The 19,507-nt window shown below is 41.6% G+C and overlaps 1 protein-coding gene across 2 annotated transcripts in view; it reads right to left on the bottom strand.

The window, feature by feature from the left end:
* The window catches only part of STK4 (serine/threonine kinase 4), a 92,602-nt gene that overhangs the window by 52,951 nt on the left and 20,144 nt on the right, over positions 1-19,507 (bottom strand). For both annotated transcript variants that reach the window (XM_025932029.2, XM_086702305.1), the window contains 5 exons: positions 18,697-18,861; positions 13,688-13,855; positions 11,956-12,093; positions 9,417-9,545; positions 8,343-8,529 (listed from right to left, as the gene is read on the bottom strand). In XM_025932029.2, the coding sequence (XP_025787814.1) occupies positions 8,343-8,529; positions 9,417-9,545; positions 11,956-12,093; positions 13,688-13,855; positions 18,697-18,861 (787 nt within the window). The remainder of the gene's footprint in view (positions 1-8,342; positions 8,530-9,416; positions 9,546-11,955; positions 12,094-13,687; positions 13,856-18,696; positions 18,862-19,507) is intronic.

Raw genomic sequence — 19,507 nt, 5'->3', positions numbered from 1 at the left:
AGCAAGCTACTTAATCGCTTTGTAATTCCATTTCTGCTGCGACAAAATGGGGGGTGGCTGTATTTACCACACAGCATGGGAGCAATGACTAGTATGTCAAATGTTTACAAAGGATTAAGCACAATGCCTGACACGGAAAATGCCTAATCATTAATGATTATTAACAGTTATAATGTCTAACCTCCTGAGTATAATAAAGAAATAACTTATATAATAAATAATCGGTCCTAAAAAAAAAATAGATTATCTCTGGAATCTCCTCAGAAGCCAGCGCTAGTCTTCATCATGAATTTTCATGAGTCTTAAATTAGGTCTAATGCCCATTAATGTAAGGGAATGCTTCCAAAACAAATTAAAGTTCAGGAGAACAAAAGGAGCACAGACTCCGGACTTGAGATTCCCAGCTCTAGCACTTACTAGCCAGGTGACCAGGAGCAAGGAACAACCTCTCCCAAGTTTTCCCTGGTAGAGAAAGTATAGACATACCATCACTATAGACAGGTCAAGATGACTGAATGAACGGAAGCACTAGAGGGCCCCCCTCCTGCTCTAAACACAAAAATTCAAGACCTAACAAAACAAAAACACCGTAGTGCTCAAAACTAGAACAGGAAACTTCGCAGATGCCAAAAGCAACAGAGGAACCCACAGCACTGAGGTGAGTGGCCCACCGGGAAAACCAAACCAGAGGGACTAGTTTTTAGGCTGATGTGGGAACAGGAACTGAGATAAGACGGGAGCCAAGATACATCTATAAAAAGGCAGCTAGAACTCCATTCCCAGCACAAAGATGAAGCCAGGACAAACTCTACCCACAAGCACAAGGACATGGCCTAGGAATGTAATAAGGGGTGGAAAGAGTCAACTGCCAGAAATGTCATTCCCTTGGCTGTCCCACAAGCACACTACAGTAATGATTAATATCTAAAAACTACACTGGAAGAAAATACCCCTTAGGGACCCACAAGGATACCTATGCAACCCCAGAAACGTAAGAGACCTCCAAAGAAGATACTTCCCACTAAAGCTCACAACAAAAATTACAAAATACAAAAAGAAATCTAACATGAGAGATGGCAGACACAAACAGCAGAGATCAGACCCAAAGGGACACCTGGGTGGCTCTCAGTTGGTTAAGCATCTGACTCTTGATTTTGACTCAGGTCATGATCCCACGTCTCTTGAGTTTGAGCCCCACATCGGGCTCTAGGATGACAGTGGTAAGCCTGCCTGGGATTCTCTCGCTCACTCTCTCTCAGCTACTCCCCTCACACACACACACACACACACACACACACACACACACACACACACCTCTCTCTCTCTCTCTCAAAATAAATAAACCAACTTATAAAAAAAAGGGGGGGTGGGGCACCTGGGTGGCTCAGTCGGTTGAACGTCCGACTTCGGCTCAGGTCATGATCTCGCGGTCTGTGCGAGCCCCTTGTCGGGCTCTGTACTGACAGCTCAGAGCCTGGAGCCTGCTTTGGACTCTGTGTCTCCCTCTCTCTCTGCCCCTCTCCCGCTCATGCTCTGTCTCTCTCTCTCTCTCTCTCTGTCAAAAATAAATAAACATTTTTTTTTTTTTAATTAAAAAAAAGGGGGGTGTGCCTGGGTGGTTCAGTCAGGTAAGCGTCCCTACTTCAGCTCAGGTCTTGATCTCACAGTTCATGGGTTTGAGCCCTGCGTCCAGCTCTGTGCTGACAGCTCAGAGCCTGGAGCCTGCTTCTGATTCTGTGCCTCGCTCTCTCTCTGCCCCTCCTCTGTTTGCATGAACATGCGCGCTCTCTCTCAAAAATAAACAAACATTAAAACAAAAAAAAACAAAAAAACAAATCAGACCCAAGGAGTTCAAGATAATAGACTGATCTAAAACAAACCTTAAAATAATGACATTTATAATATTCAAACAGATAAAGCAAGAACATTTGCTAAGACAAGACTGGATATCACAAAAGAAAAAAAAACAGATTTAAAGATAACTAATTAAAACTTTTAGGAAGCAAAAAAAGTAGTCACAGAAATAAATTCAATGTCTGGGTCAAACAGTTGATTACATATGGCTAAAAAAAGAATGAAAGAAGATAAATTTAGAGAAAACACCCAAAAGTAGCACAGAGACTTAAAACATGGGAAATAGGGAAATAAAAAGGAGAAATGAATATAAGTGAAGAAACCAAGGGTCCTGACAGCTGGTATTATTCTCGTGGGATATAAAGTGGTACGACATTTGGAGGACAATATACCAGCGTCACAATATGACAAATATACATGAAATAATTCAAATACTTCTGAAAACTCCTAGGAAATACTAAAAAGGAGGCACATTTATACATAAGATGTTCCCTGCAGAGTTATTCATAATGGTGAAAAATTAGGAACAACCAAAATGTCCAGCACCAGGTAAATGATTAAAATACACTGGTAAGTGTGATAAATATAATAAAGGGCTATGCAGCAACATGGAACATGCATACACTTACTAAGTGGAAAATAATCAGAAAACAGATATAAGCAAATTAGGGGCGCCTGGGTGGCTTAGTCAGTTAAGTGTCCAATTCTTGATTTCAGCTCAAGTCATGTTCTCACAGTTTTGGGGTTCTGGAGTTCAAGCTCCAAGGGCTCAACACTGACAACATAGAGCCTGCTCGGTATTCTCTCTCTCCCTATGTCCCTCTCCTGCTCTCAGGCAGGCATGCACGCTCGCGCGCGCTCTCTCTCTCTCTCTCTCTCAAAATAAATAACCGTAACAAAAGAATATCAGGGCACCTGGGTGGCTCAGTTGGCTAAGCATCCTACTTCAGCTCAGGTCATGATCTCACAGTTCACGAGTCTGAGCCCTGCATCGGGCTCTGTGCTGACAGCTCACAGCCTGGAGCCTGCTTTGGATTCTGTGTCTCCCTCTCTCTCTGCCCCTCCCCCACTCGCTCTCTGTCTCTGTCTCTCTCTCTCTCAAAAAAATTAAAAAAAAACAAACCTAGGCAAATTATTACTGTATAGGAACCATACTGGCACACAGTCAAAAACAGGCATTCTTTGGTTGAGTGAAAGGGTGAACTACTTTCTTTTTTAACAGTGCATTAAGGGGCGCTTGGGTGGCTTAGCTGGTTAGGTGACTGACTCTTGGTTTTGGCTCAGGTCATGATCTCACAGTTCTTGGGATCAAGCCCCAAGGCAGGCTCTGTTCTGACAGTGCAGAACCTGATTGGGATTCTCTCTCTCCCTCTCTCTCTACCCCCTCCCGTGCTTATGGACGCTGCTCTCTCTCTCAAAATACGTCATTTTAAAACACTGTGTTAATATTGCCATAATACTGATGGTATAATAATTTTTAATATGGTAATGGAGAACAAAAGCAAATGAAATATCTAACTTTTCTAAGACAAGGAATAAACTTTTTAAAAAATCTGTAAAATACAGTCAATTGTCAAAAAGTGTATCAAAAAATTCAGAAAAGTTTCTGACCTGGATGTCCTACACAAACTGTGTACAAGTCTTCTAATTTTCTTGTTATAATTTCTTTAAAATTAGAAACTAAAATTAGATTCTATGAAACGAATGCAAACCATTATGGAGATATGTCATTTTTTGTTAGGTTTATCGAGGGTAACAATTATAATTTTAATTTTTAAGGGTTAAACTTTTCACAGAAGTTCAAAAAAGCAGTAATTGAAAGCCTATTTGTGAAAACGGATTTTAACTTCTAGCAACTTCAGTTCTATATTAGTCCTGAATTGTAAAAGTTTTATAAATGCTTGGACTATTTGAGCTGTAAGAGACAAGGAAAGTAATAAGCTTATAATTCTTGAGTTTTACCCATTACAGTACAGAGGCCCATACAAGGAATGTGACTTCTCCAAAACAACACAGACAGCTTCTGAGCCAAGCTTGGTCAGATAGCCTCCTTTAAATGTTTAAAACTAATTCTGAAGAAATGGTATGATGTCTTAGATCTGCTTTAAATTAATTCAGTTCATTTTGAGGGGCTGAAATATGATGGGCAGTGAGCCAATCATTTTTGAAACCGTATGACAAGTCCACTGGGGTCATGATAGTATTCTGTGCAATTATGTTTTAATTTCCCATAATGAAAAGTTTAAGTAACTCCTAGAAACATAAGCGGTAAAGATTTCAAAGTAAGTGGCAAATCTGTCAAACTTGTGGCCCCAAAACTGAATTATAAGACCTGAAGTAGATGATTGATGAACTGAGTTTATTTAATGTCACTTGGCTATGACCGCTGAGGTTTTTAAACAGTTTTTCATCATGACTCTAATATAAGATGCATGTTTCTGATTAGACACACTAAACTATCCAAGCTCAGAAACTGAACAAACAACCCACTGAATTAATTAGCACTTAAAATACATTTGGAAAATTACATTTGGAATAAAATTAATTCTTTAAATAAAAAAAGAGGCAGATTTTCCATAACATGTGCATGCACAGCACATGTTAATGGGCCAGCCAAGTTTACTACACAGTGATTATAACCATCTGTATAATTAAAGCCCTTAAAACAAGTAGAAGCACGCAGAGGTCAGCAGCTACAAAACAAACCTAACAAATCACACTGGCTACTTAAAAATTTAGGAAGAGGGGCGCCTGGGTGGCGCAGTCGGTTAAGCGTCCGACTTCAGCCAGGTCACGATCTCGCGGTCCGTGAGTTCAAGCCCCGCATCGGGCTCTGGGCTGATGGCTCAGAGCCTGGAGCCTGTTTCCGATTCTGTGTCTCCCTCTCTCTCTGCTCCTCCCCCGTTCATGCTCTGTCTCTCTCTGTCCCAAAAATAAATAAACGTTGAAAAAAAAAAAAAAATTAAAAAAAAAAAATTTAGGAAGAAAAACTAAATGTAGTATATAACATTCACTGATAATTTATGTAACACCAAACACATATCTAAGATATGTATCTAGGATAGGATACTCCAATATGGAGTTTAAGGGATAAAACATACCTAAGAACACTAAATGAAATCAGCATTAAAAGGGACTAGCAGGCCGACAATGTTTTTATAAACTATTGTAAACAACCATTTTTAAGGCCATAAGAAGAGGGAAAAAAAAAAAAAAAGAATTCTTAAGACAATCCAGAGACAAAACCCTAATTTACCAGACACACTATCCCAGCAGTATTTCTGGTGGGATTTCTTTACGATAGTAACTTTAGAAAATAATTTGGAAAATAAATAAAATTTAAAACAGATATAATCCTCTTACCAATAATAACCACTTTTAATATCTGATTTATTTACCTCCAGCCTTTTGTTTTTTCAGTCTTTTTTCTATATACACATTAATGTATGTTATCTTTTTACTTTGTAAAACTGGAGTCATGTTATAATTTTGCTTCCTTCTTTTTAAAAAGATTTTTTTTAAGTTTATTTATTTATTGTGAGAGAGAGAGCCATGGAGGGGCAGAGAGAGAGGGAGAAAGAGAATCCCAAGCAGGCTCCATGCTGTCAGTGCAGAGCCCAACGTGGGGCTCGAGCTCACAAAACTATGAGATCATGACCTGAACTGAAATCAAGAGTTGGTCGCTTAACTGACTGAGACATCCAGGCACCTCTCCTTCTCTTTTTCACTTAACAACATATCATAAGTATTTCCTTAGCTCACTAAGTATTTCTCAAACACAGGATTTTTAATGTTTTTATATGGTATAGTAGTCCCTCTTACAGAAGTATCATAATTTATTTGACCAATAATCTGCTGCTAAACACTTAATCCAGATTTTTTGTTTTACAATTCTAAGTAACATGTTTGGGAAAACTCTTGCATATAATTTGTCTACATCTTCGATTATTTTCTTGGACCTGATTCCTAGAAGTGGAATGTGCTGAGTTAAAGGTTTGAACTTTTTAAACCCTTGATGCATACTACATTCCAGGAAAGTTATACCAATTAACACATCCATCAACAATATTACTACTTTTCACCACCTGTATACTTCTGACCAGAATCCAAACACAGATAATAAGCCTCGGCCCCAAAACAGAAAAAAGAAAACCTTTCCCTTCGTAAACAGAGGCTGGATTATAAATACACAGACCTGAGACACCGAAAGCAGAGGGGGCTGCCTGGGACCCACGGCCCCAGAACTGCTGGCTCCAGTCCCGATGAACCAGCCAACCAGCCGCAGCTCCCCTGCACTGACCTACCCCTCTCTCGCCTCAGGGCCTCTGTGTATGCTGCTCCCTCTGCTGGAACACCTCCACCACCCTTTTCACAGCCCAGATTAAATAAAATACTCCTCCACTCTGTTTCAACAAGACCCTGGGTTACCTCTACTTTAGAAATTATTTCATACACTGAATTGTAATTAATGGTCCATCTCCCACACTAAACCATGATTTCCTTTGGGGCAAGGGCTGTTTCTTCATTTCCTGCTGTGTCCTCAGCACCCAGCTGAGGACCTGGGATCCAGCACGGAAGAAAAATTCACTGAATGAATTAATCATGAAGCAGAGGGTCTAGAGCAGGAGTTAGAGAACTTCTGCTGTCTGTAAAGAACCAGACAGCAAACATTTCAGGCTTTGGGGGCCAGATGGCCTCTGTCACAACTGCTCACTCTGCCTCTATAGTGCAAAGCAGTCACAGACAATATGTAAACGAATGGACATGGCCATGTTCCAATAAAACTTTATTGCCAAAACCAGGTGGTAGGCTGGATTTGGCCCATGAACCATAGTTTGTTGCTCCCTGGTTTAAAGGAAGGACCTTTAGGGGCGCCTGGGTGGCGCAGTCGGTTAAGCGCCCGACTTCAGCCAGGTCACGATCTCGCGGTCCGTGAGTTCGAGCCCCGCGTCGGGCTCTGGGCTGATGGCTCAGAGCCTGGAGCCTGTTTCCAATTCTGTGTCTCCCTCTCTCTCTGCCCCTCCCCCGTTCATGCTCTGTCTCTCTCTGTCCCAAAAATAAATAAACGTTGAAAAAAAAAATTTTTTTAAAAAAATAAAGGAAGGACCTTTAAACTTTAAAAAGGAAAGGGGGGAAAAAAGATGATGAAAAGATTATAAAGCCTTAATGCTTTAAACCTATGCAAAGTTCATGGGGTGCCTGACTGGCTCAGTCAGTGGAGCATCCGACTCTTGATCTCAGCGTCATGAGTTCGAGTGCCACACTGGATGTAGAGATTTTTAAGAATACGGGGCTCCTGGGTGGCTCAGTTGGCTAAGCGTCCGACTTTGGCTCAGGTCACAATCTCACAGCCCGTGAGTTCGAGCCCCGCGTCAGGCTCTGGGCTGATGGCTCAGAGCCTGGAGCCTGCTTCCGATTCTGTGTCTCCCTCTCTCTCTGCCCCTCCCCCGTTCATGCTCTGTCTCTCTCTGTCTCAAAAATAAATGAACGTTGAAGAAAAAAAAATTAAAAAAAAAAAAAAAAAAGAATAAAATCTTTAGGGGTGCCTGGGTGGCTCAGTCAGTGGGCGACCAACTCCAGCTCAGATCACGATGTCAAGGGTTGTGAGTTTGAGCCGCGTTGGGCTCTGTGCTGACAGCTCAGAGCGTGGTGCCTGCGTCGGATTCTGCGTCTCCCTCCCTCTCGGCCCCTTCCCTGCTTGTGCGCGCACTCTCTCTCTCTCTCTCTCTCTCTCTCAAAACCAAATAAATATATTTTTTAAAATAAATAAATAAAATAAAACCTTTAAAAAATTAACTAATTAGAAAACAAATAAATAAACCTGTGCAAAGTGCAGGCTAAAAAGTGCATACAGAATTCAATTAGAACTGTTTGTACTCGCAAATTCCTTTCCTCTGTGAGCTGGTCTGTGATGCACAGAGTAAGGGAAGGGAAACAAGTGAGAGGAGGGGAGAGGACAGCACTCCAAGATGAGAGCAGAACATGTGTGTCAGGCCTCAGTCACAGGCAAAAAAGTATGAGCAGGATAAGAAGTGAAGCAGAGGTGGGTTTCAACTAGAAGGAATTTGACAGGACTTTCACAGTTGTACAGTCATCCTGACTAAGTATTGACTGAGCATCGGTAAACCTGGGTTAAATGCACAGAAAATAGAAAATACACTGAAGCTATGTTAAATAGCTCAGAATCTCATTACTTTGATTATGCATCAAAACAGTATGTGTGCTTGCCTCCACGGATCAAGGAAAAAGGAGAAAATGACAACATTCGATGAGAAAAGGGCCATTCAGGTTTGAAAGAAAGTCCCTCCTCGTTGCTGTTTTCTTGCCTCTGACACCGCAGGCCAGCTGTCCCCTTCCCCTTCCCCTTCCCCCACTCCCGCACCACCAGAAAGTGACTCGAGCTGAGCCCATGTGGACCAGGAGAGCCCATTTTCTCTGGAATGTGTAGGGTACGTCCAAGAAGGGAGTATATTTAACCAGAGCCTTACTTTTCATAGTCCCTTCCTCTTCCTCATCCTCTGCGTTGATCACCATGGTGCCCAGCTGTGACGGCAACGTGTCCCCATGCTCGATCATAGTGCTGGCTCCATCGGTCACTGTGCTGGCCACCCGGACGGTGCCCATCTCATCACCTGCTGCTCGAACCATCGTGCCAGAGTCCATCTCATCCTCTTCCTGGAGGAGGACAAAACCTCAAATTGGGCTAACTGGATTAAAAGACTGAATCCTTCCAATTACTATTACTCATCTCAATGCAACCATTTCTGGATTTGATGCCAACTGGGGTTCTAGACCCACACCTTGTAGAGCAGAGAGCACTCTTATTTAACCAAAGAGAAACTTAAAGTCAGCCAAGCGAGACAGCATATCGAACCAGGAGGGCCCTCATGGGGCGCCTGGGTGGCTCAGTTGGCTAAGCATCCGGCTTCGGCTCAGGTCATGACCTCATAGTTCATGAGTTCGAGCCCCACGTGGGGCTCTGTGCTGACAGCTCAGAGCCTGGAGCCTGCTTGGGATTCTGTCTCTCTGCCCCTCCCCCGACTCACACTCTGTCTCTGCTTCTCTTTCTCAAACATAAGCATTTAAAAAAATTTTAAAAATTTAAAAAAAAAGGAGGGCCCTCTTCCCTCACCCCTTCCTCCCTCCTTCTTAAGGGTTTTACAACGTAACCTGAGGAGCTGGGGTGCACACCCTTGGAATCTCAGGCTTGGGAGGGAGTCTCTGAGGATAAAATCTGCATATTTAGTATAGATCTTTGATTCTCTAAAAGGGCACAAAAGACCAAGTCTCCGACCTAAGCATTCCCTTTCCCGAATAAAAAGTCAAATTCAGTAAATGCTGTGGGGGCAAAAGAGTAAAATTTGAAAATGTCTTAGGAAGCACCGCGGGAAGAACAAGCACAGACAGAGCAAGTCCTTCGCAGGGTCAGGCCAGGGCACAATCAGCCAAGCGGCGTCTCCAGCTCCAGGCTGATCTGGTATCTCCTACTCGTCCCACTGGACCCGGCAATTGCGAAATAACACGCATTAATGCCCGAGGCCCACGGCATGCCTGCCACTCACTGAATTGTCCTCATCGTCCTGGTCCACCTCCCGCTGCTGGGCTTCCTGGCGTTTCAGCTTCACATCCATGGCCTCGTTAATTAAGTCCCGCAGTATCGACACTCCTTTGGCACTCTTGACAAACGGGTGCTGAAAGCATAAAAAGAGACAGTTTATACGGCACCCGTGCCCAAACGGTGCCTGGCACCCCATAGGCACTCGATCACATTTGCTGAATCGATGAATCTAATCTTTCTCTTTATGGTAACATAACAGCCGTGAAATCACACTCACTTTATAACTGTGACCAGGGTTTCAGGCTTTGCTGTCTTTTTCAGCCTGGCTACAAAGTCTCCTCTCTCTCTGCCAAACCTAGATATTCTCAGTGGGGTGGTACTGCCCCCTAGAGAAAGTTTTATAAACGTGTCGGGAGCTTGTAGTTGGTGTTTGAACACCAATGGCACATGAGGGGAAGGAGGGACACCGGCAATCCTTCAACGCGGGGACCAGTCCTGCACAGCAACAAACTGTGGCACATTCTGCAGGTCTTTCAAACGTCTTAGAGTATATATGCACTTTAGTAAATAATACTGACAAATTTTTTTCAAGAGATAAGCAAAAAAGTCCAGAGATGATGTTGGAGGGGGCTTAAATGTCATAAAGATATTGTTTAAATATTACTGGATAATTTACTCATCCTGCTTATTCTCTCTACACAATGCACTATACAGTATTTTCAACTACATATTTAGGTAAAAAGGGATTTTAGGGCAAAAGTGTGGTTACTGCAGAAAAACACTAAAACAGGTCACAAATACGGAACAGGTGTAGGCCCAAATACCAATCAGCACAGACACCTGAAACCCAGGGATATTGTGGAATTTCATTTATACAAGCTGCTTCAATTTTTTAGTGTTTATACTACCTTGTTATTTGTGTTTACAGAACATTAGGAAATGAGGCTATGAAAGTTACATGTGAAAATTCTCTTCGGGGGGTTGCCTGTTGTCTCCCCAACTCATTGTGACACTGTCCCCATCTTTCTCTTTATAACCCATTCTCTATTCCCCAGCACCCATCAGAGGAGATGGTCTGTAAGATCTTTGTAAGAACTTTGTAAGTGCATCTCAGCCTGTGACGGGTTGCAAAAGAGATTTCTTTTCCATAAAACTTCATCAGTACCCCATCCCGGCAGGAAAGAACTTGCCAATGCTTAGAACTAAGGCCCAGCTGATTTGCAAGAATACCATATTTCCTTGTTCTCTCCAGTGGGAATATCTATAAGATCATTTCCCTCCTCTTAGCATATACAAATAAGCCTGGTCTGTTATTATTTAACATCACTTTTATGGTAGTGTCCACCCATTCATTTTCCTGGAGTGCCTGAATGGAACGGTTACCATTCTTAAATCTAAGCTCACTTATGGTGCTAGATACAGGTATTCAACTGCTGCATTTTGTCTGCAAATTGAGTCAAACTGGAGCCTCTTTTTATACTGCCACACATTTTATGAATTATTACCTTTATATCTCTCCATTATATCATACACCTTATACTAATCCTTTTTAAATTATGGGAATAAACAGATTGTATTATCTACAAATTTCATTCCAGAAGAGTAGTGAGAGTACTAAAAATACACATATTCGTTATAAAGAGGGGGCACTGGGTCTGCCACGGCTGAAAACCACTGGCCCAGCCCAATAATAACCACAGACATTTGTCACCTCCACGTCATTCTACCTTTAACACATGTGAAACTTCGTTCAAAGTTACACATATCACTTAATCTTCACAAGGAAGGTGAGGTAGGTAGGAGGCAGGTAATTAGTCTCCACTCATAGATAAGAAAACTAAAGCAACAGAGAGGGCTCGTCACTTGCCCATGGTCATAAAGCTAGTAAACAGGGAGCCAGGATTCAAACCTGGACAGTCTGACACCTGAATTCAACCTCCTCAGCACCGAGCAGACTGCCTGCAAACCCCACCCGTCCTGCAAGGCCCACGCACCGAGGCGACCTGCTCCAGGGAAGCAGTTTCGGTACCTCCAGCCCAAAGTCACCTCCTCCTGTCATGAGCTACAAGAGGACCTACCATTAATCTCAGGTCCTTGTCAGAACTGGGTAGACTTGCAGGCACTTGAGTTTTGGAACTAAGAAGGCCCAGGTTTTAGTCTCGGCTCTGCTGTTCCCCAGCTGAGTGCCTCTAAACGAGCTAATCTCTTTAAGCTTCCATTCTTTCCCCAGAAAACTGAAATAATACCTTCCCCTCACAGGGGATGTGTGATGATTAAAGGGCACAACATGTGCAAAGCACTCAGCACAATGGCAGTGCTCACTCTCAGTTCCCATCTCTGACCCCACAGAGCCCACCATTTTCTGGTATTATTATCTTGTTCCATGATTTAACATTCTTTTCTACCCAGTTAGAGTCAAAGCTCCTTAGAAGGCAGGGAATGTCTTCTACTTCTTTACCATCTCCACGCAGGTGGGTTAGCAGCACCTTTTGGCCAGCAGGAGAGTGGAAGAGCGGGAGGCAGCATCTCAGGGAGCATCATACCTGTAGGAGTTGAGTGGCTGTGGCTCTCTGCTCAGGGCTCTTTACAAGACACTGCTTCACGAAATCCATGAAGTTATCAGACCACAGTTCTGGCTTTCGAAATGTAGGAGGGGGGTTGGTGGGAATCATGAAGATTGCCTAGGTTAAAAAAAAATTGTTTTTGGTAAAATAAAAGTGATGTACTAATTAAAATATGACTAGAGATACATTTAAAGTTTGAAACATTTTCCTCTTCTCCATTGATAAGCCCAACCAAATCCCAGCTGAAGTCTAAGTGTCTCAAAGGAGGAAGTATGACAATTAGAGAAGTGAATATAGCTCTCTCTCCCTCTCCCTCTTTCATATGTATTCCTGTCTCCTCAACCTCCAATATCCAGCAAGCTTTTTGGAGTTTTGTTAACCACTGTATACTGCCTTTCAAAATAAAAAGGCAAGACCTGAGAGCATTTTTACATTTTACAAACTGTTAAGTCTTTTTTTTTTTTTTTTCAACATTTATTTATTTTTGGGACAGAGAGAGACAGAGCATGAACGGGGGAGGGGCAGAGAGAGAGGGAGACACAGAATCGGAAACAGGCTCCAGGCTCTGAGCCATCAGCCCAGAGCCTGACGCGGGGCTCAAACTCACGGACCGCGAGATCGTGACCTGGCTGAAGTCGGACGCCCAACAGACTGCGCCACCCAGGCGCCCCAAGTCTTTTAATAGAAGTACTAAGAAGAGGGAGAGCTGAGTTGGGACGTATGGTGAGAGGACTATGGAACCCCTGAGGAAGGCAGGATCAAGGCCTTTTTTGTTGTTGTTGTTAAGTTTTTAAATGTTTATTTTGAGAGAGAGAGAGACAGAGCACAAGTGGGAGAGGGGTAGAGAGAGGGGGAGACACAGAATCTGAGGCAGGCTCCAGGCTCCCAGCTGTCAGCACAGAGTCCAACGTGGGGCTCGAACTCACCAACTGTGAGATCACGACCTGAGCTGAAGTCGGACACTTAACCCACTGAGCCACCCAGGCGCCCCAGACATGATCAAGGCCTCTTAACAGTGCTGTGATGAGGGGCCTGGCTGGGAATAGCCTGCAAACCCCTGAGGGTGTCACACTGGTAGTTTCGGTGAAGACTGCACCGATGGGCCCTTACTACTCTAGAAGCCCATGGAAGCTGCAAAGGACAGAGCCTCTGATGAGGAGAGTCTGGGGATCTCCAAACCACAACTTACACATGTAAATACCTCTGAGGCTCAGGCAGGAAAAAGACAACAAATCAATCAGGCTGGGTGCTAGGGACATGACATCAAAAAAATAGTTTGCTTTCCTCTTAATATTACTATGAGAAAAACAGAGAAAACACTGTGATAAGGGACAAAGGATACTTGGTGACTAGGGAATCATGGAGACTGATAAAGTAGAAAGCCCATGCCCTGTATAAATGAGGGGACCACCACTCAGTTCCAGTTAATGTTATGTTAAAATGTGAGCAACTAAACTATTAAAAAATATACATTGCATTTCTGTGACCTACGTCCTGCCAGACAGCTATCAATACACAACCTCTGGTATGGAGGGGGTGGATCACACTTAAACTGATTAGTGACTTGAACTGATTAGTGGAGTCTAGACTGCCACTTATCAATTATATACAATTAATTCATTTACTGTTTGGTACCTAATTAAGTAAGCCATTTAACTTTCTAATGACGACCAGTAGCTAACCACCCTACTGGTTTTGTCCATTTCCTTACCCTCATTGGATGGATGTCAGCATATGGGGGCTTTCCCTCAGCCATTTCTATAGCTGTTATTCCCAATGACCAGATGTCTGCCACACAGTTGTATCCAATTTCTTGAATCACTTCTGGAGCCATCCAAAATGGTGTTCCTATCACTGTGTTTCGTTTGGCCATCGTATCCTAAAACAGAAAAGAATAGAGATCAACACTAAGCATTAAAACTACTGAGAGAAAAAGAGACTTTTCCAACAAGAAATGTCTTGTACTTGGAATACATATAAAAACCATACTCAAGGCATGATTGGGCAAGTCACAAAAGAAATTCAAATGAGGTGGAAACATAAAAGATTCTCAATTATTAAAACACACACACAGGGGCGCCTGGGTGGCTTAGTTGGTTAAGCAACTGACCTCGGCTCAGGTCATGATCTGCGGTTTGTGAATTCGAGCCCTGCATCAGGCTCTGTGCTGACAGCTCAGAGCCTGGAGCCTGCTTTGAATACTGTGTCTCCCTCTCTCTGTTCACACTCTGTCTCTCAAAAAATAAACGCTAAAAAAAAAATTTTAAAACACACACACAGGTAACCAACCTGGCCCAGTTGGTTAAACATTGACTCTTGATATCGGCTCAAATCATGATCTCACAGTTCATGAGATCGAGCCCCACGTCAGCCTCTGTGCTGACCACACAGAGCCTGTTTAGGATTCTTTCTCTCCCTTTCTCTCTGCCCCTCCCCACCTTGCACACGTGCTTGCTTTCTCTCTAAATAAATAAACTGTAAAACACACACACACACAAAGAAAAACACACACAAAAAAAAATCAAGTACTAAAATAAGGTTGACAAGCATTTAAAGAAATAATAACCAGTGCTGAAACAGCATAGAAAAACAATAGGCACTGAAATACAGTGTTACCAGGGTATAAATTGGTATAATGTTGTGTAAGCAATTTAGCAATATTTATGAAGTTAAATGTCCATATCCTTTGAGCCCAATCTTTTTCTAAAAATGTATCCTATGTGTAGGTACCCTAAGATACATGCACAAATGTTGGAGAAATATTTGTAATGGGGGGGGGGGGGGAGAAAATGGAAACAACTCAAAAGACCACCTAATTAAAAACAATAAATATCCATACAATTTATTAAAAAGGAGACACATATTTCCTGGTATGGAAAATATATTGTAAAGCTAGAAATTTAGATTGCAAAATTTTATGTAATATAGCCTTGTTTTTGTAAAAGAAAACTAATGATCACAACAATAAAACAGCAAACAATAATAAATACTGTTGCTATATGGATAGCAAATGAAAAATCTCAACACACACCAAACTATTAGCAACAGTTATATCTAGAAGGTGGAATCATGAAGGAAGGATGAAGAATGCTTACTTTCCATCCCATCTACTTCTGTAACACTCTGATGGTTTACATGAGCATACAGTCCATGTACAATCAAGAAATGAAAGAAAAATCGTGTGTTGTTTATGTACATATGTAATTTTTCTTTCCATGTACATATATTCTATAAAATATAACGTACACATAGAAAAAGTCTCAGTTTGGGGCTTAAAGAAAAATATATGAATGTAGCACACATGGGCAAGTAACTACTTTCATACTTCCCCAGAATGGCCTGGCCTTAATGAAAGAGAACCTTTTTGGGATCCTGCATTTAGGAAGAGAAGGATTTTAAACAGAACTAAATGTACATCAAGACTTCCCATCACTATCACTCATGTTCCTTCTGAAATGCCTGTGACCTCACTTAGGCTATGCCAGTGAGGAGCAAATGACAGCAGTATTGTTAAATCGATCACACTTTGTGAGTCCTATGCAAAAAAACTAGCACAGGAACTAACTTATTGCTTAGTCATTTCCTTTGGTTTGAAACCTAAATTTGCAGTTTTCAAATGGTGGTAGTCAAAGTTGTTTTCAAGGATTATATCCTTGAAATACTCATTATTTAGAAATAAGTATTTGGATATCTAGAAATTTTTTAAAAACTAAGAGTAATGAGTGGATACTAACCCAGCTTGATCTGTATTACAAAGTTACATTAATGCAGTAGCATAACAAGGGAAAGTATCAAGTCCAGAAACAGACTATGGCAACGTATGTGTATTTATGTGTGTGTACACACAGGCACACATACACACATATACATAAAGCTTGAGATATGATTAAAATGTCATTCCAAACTACCAACCAAAGGACTAAAAAAAGCAGTGGGAGTCTGGCTAGTCATTTCTAATGCTCTACACTTAATTTCCTAACTTATACTTTTCACCAAAGGAAGTTCAAACACGTTGAAAATTTAAATACAAAAACCAAAATCTGTCTGGCTCGGTACTAAAGAAAGTACTAAAAGAAAGTATAGATGGACAGTTCTAGAATGTTGAAGCAGAAAAGGACTCTTAAAGGATGGCATCAAAGGCAGAAAGCATAACATAAAAGGGAGGTGGATTTCCCTATATAAAATTTGGAAACTTCAGTGCTTAAAGAAAAACCATAATCAAAGTCAAAAGGCAACTAGCAAACTACAAAAACATGTTTCAACATATATAACAAAGGAGTCACAATTTTAACAAATATTTTTTTTTAGTTTTGGTTTATCGTTTTTTGTTTTAAAGTTTATTTTGTTTTTTTTTTAATTTTTTTTTTTAACGTTTATTTATTTTTGAAACAGAGAGAGACAGAGCATGAACGGGGGAGGGGCAGAGAGAGAGGGAGACACAGAACAAGAAGCAGGCTCCAGGCTCTGAGCCATCAGCCCAGAGCCTGACGCGGGGCTCGAACTCACGGACCGTGAGATCGTGACCTGAGCTGAAGTCAGACGCTTAACCGACTGAGCCACCCAGGCGCCCCTAAAGTTTGTTTATTTTGAGAGACAGCATGAGCCGGAGAGGGACAGAGAGAGAGAGAGGGAGAGAGAGAATCCCAAGCAGGCTCTCAGCATGGAGTCTGGGTCGCTCATCAGTTAAGTGTCGGACTACAAGATTGAGCCCCGCATCCGGCCCTGTGCTGACAGTGCAGAGCCTGCTTGGGATTGTCTCTCTCTCCCTCTCTGCCTCTCTCTCACTTTCTCTCTCTCTCAAAATAAATAAGCTTAAAAAAATTATTTTAAATAAATTTTTTAAAAAGAACTGAGCTGAGATTAAGAGTCAGATGCCCAACCAACGAGGTCACCCAGGTACCCCTAGCAAATGGATTTTTTTCATGTTTATTTATTTATTTTGAGAGAGAGCATGAGCAGGGGAGAGGCCGAGAGAGAAGGAGAGAAAGACCCCAATCAGGCTCCACACCATCAGTGCACAGCCCAACACGGGACTTGATCCCATGAACTATGAGATCATGACCTGAACCAAACTCAAGTCAGATGCTTAACCAACTGAGCCACCGGGGCCCCCAACCAACAATTAAGATGAAGAGTTAACTTACAAAAGAAGAACTGTAAATGGCCAATTGTCAAATGTAAAAATAGTTTCAAAATGATTAAAAAGATACAATTTATTTCTCATTCAGTATTGGCAAATATGAAGGAAAATGGACATTTTTTAATTCATTCATTTTTAATTAACTTACTTACTTATTTATTTATTTATTTATTTATTTATTTATTTATTTATTTATTTATTTATTTTAAGTAGGCTCCATGCCTAATGTGGGGCTTGAACTCACGACCCTAAGATTAAGAGTTGCATGCTCTAGGGGCGCCCGACTTCAGCTCAGGTCGTGATCTCATGGTTCTGTGCTGACAGCTCAGAGCTTGGAGCCTGCTTTGGATTCTGTGTCTCCCTCTCTCTCTGCCCCTCTCCTGCTGGTAGTCTGTCTCTCTCTCTCTCAAAAATAAATAAACATTAAAAAAAAAAAAAAAAAAAAAGAGTTGCATGCTCCACAGACCGAGCCAGCCAGGAGGCCCGAAAATGGACACATTTATATACTACAGTTGGAAGAATAAATTGTTCCCTAGAAGGACTTTATGTGTTAACAACAAAATCTTTTGAAAGACCCAGAGATCACAATATGGAATAAGTTTCTGATTTTGCTTTTCAAACATCAAAGAAATTTCTGTGCCATTGCAATACCTATTAAATTCCCTAACATAATTCAGGCAGATTTAAAAACAAAAAACAAGACAAAAAAACCAGAAAACTCTACCTAATACCAGCTCTAAACAAACAAGCAAAAAATATTTTTTCTGCCGCCCAAGAAAATTGTTTCATGTATAATGTTGTTGCTGCCAATTTTAGTACATATCTGTCCAGAACTGTTTCTGTTTTTCTATATATACTTTATATACACTTAGGTATTTTTCAAAATCAGGTAATGCTACATTTCCTGTTTTGAAACCATGGTTTTTTCATTGCCATACACCGGTGACGTAGGAGGAGAATCAAAAGGCTGTATCCTGGAACCAAACGAAGACAGTGTTTTCAGTAAAATAACTGCCAAATGCTTCCTGGTTGACATGATGCTATGTCTTATTCAAGGAAAGCAGTTTGGATTGAATTTTTCTTCCTTTTATAAGTATGATGATGAACAGAATTCAAACTTCTACTCTTATCATTTCTTGTTTTAGCTTTTATTTTTATCAAAGTTAAAATCCAGGACCTGAACCCCAGGAAAGGATCTGAAGTAACATACTAGCTCTTTTGTAATTTTATTGGCACCTTTTATAAACTTTTTATGAATACAATGAAATTAAGTATTATATTTAAAAAATACCTAGGGGTGCCTGGGTGGCTCAGCCGGTTGAGTATCCAACTTTGGCTCAGGTCATGATCTCACAGCTCGTGAGTTTGAGCCCCACGTCAGGCTCTGTGCCGACAGCTCAGAACCTGGAGCCTGCTTTGGACTCTGTCTCCCTCTCTCTCTGCTCCTCCCCCACTCGCACTCTCTCTCTCTCAAAATAAATAAACATTTAAAAAAAATTTTTTTTTAAATACCTAAATAACAGGAATTCCTTCTCAGGACAGAGCTGAAAGTTACCAAGACAAGTAACATTTCTACTTACTGTAAGTTGACCCGCTACCCCAAAATCTGCAAGTTTTGCATGTCCTTCTGTATTCAGCAAAATATTTCCTGCCTTGATATCTCGGTGTATTTTTCTCATAAAATGAAGGTATTCCAGTCCCTTTAGTGTTGACTGTAATATTGTAGCTATTTCATCTTCTGTTAACTGCGGGGGAGCGGGAAGAATGAAAGGTTAAAATGCCATCAGTTTACATCAAGGGGAAAAATTAGATCGAAGCTCCCATCCTAGAATATAAGATCTTACTCAACCTGTCACAGCATTGGACAGCTTGTACCATCTCTCCACTAACCACTTCTAAAGTGGTATTTCCTGTCCCATCTCTCCCCAGATATCAGATTCACATATCTGCCTACACAGCATCTCCAACTGAATACCGAACAAGCCTCATACACATAACAGCCAAAATCAAATTCTTTATTTATTCCTACCGCCCCCCAGGCCTCTCCATACCACCCACCCAACCTGCTCTATTCCTCCTAGTCTTCTCTCAGTAAAAGACACTTTCAATTGCTCTGGACAAAAACCTTGAGGTCGTCCCTGGCTCCTTCCTATCTTCAAAATATATCCAAACATATCCTCTTGTCATCACCCTGGTCCAAGTCACCCGCAAGTCCTGACTGAATTATTCTAGTAATTTCCTCAATGGTCTCATTGCTGGTCCTAACTGGTCTCACTGCTTCCGCCCTTGACCCTCAACAACATATTTTCCACATGGCAGCGTGCCATATGAACCTTTTAAAATGCAAGCCAGATCTGCTCAGAACCCTCCAATGGCTCCCTAAGTCACTCA

Source organism: Puma concolor, chromosome A3, assembly GCF_028749965.1.
Source record: "Puma concolor isolate L17-30 chromosome A3, mPumCon1.1.hap2, whole genome shotgun sequence".
Lineage (NCBI taxonomy): Eukaryota > Metazoa > Chordata > Mammalia > Carnivora > Felidae > Puma > Puma concolor.
This window is presented reverse-complemented; position numbering and strand designations above follow the sequence as displayed.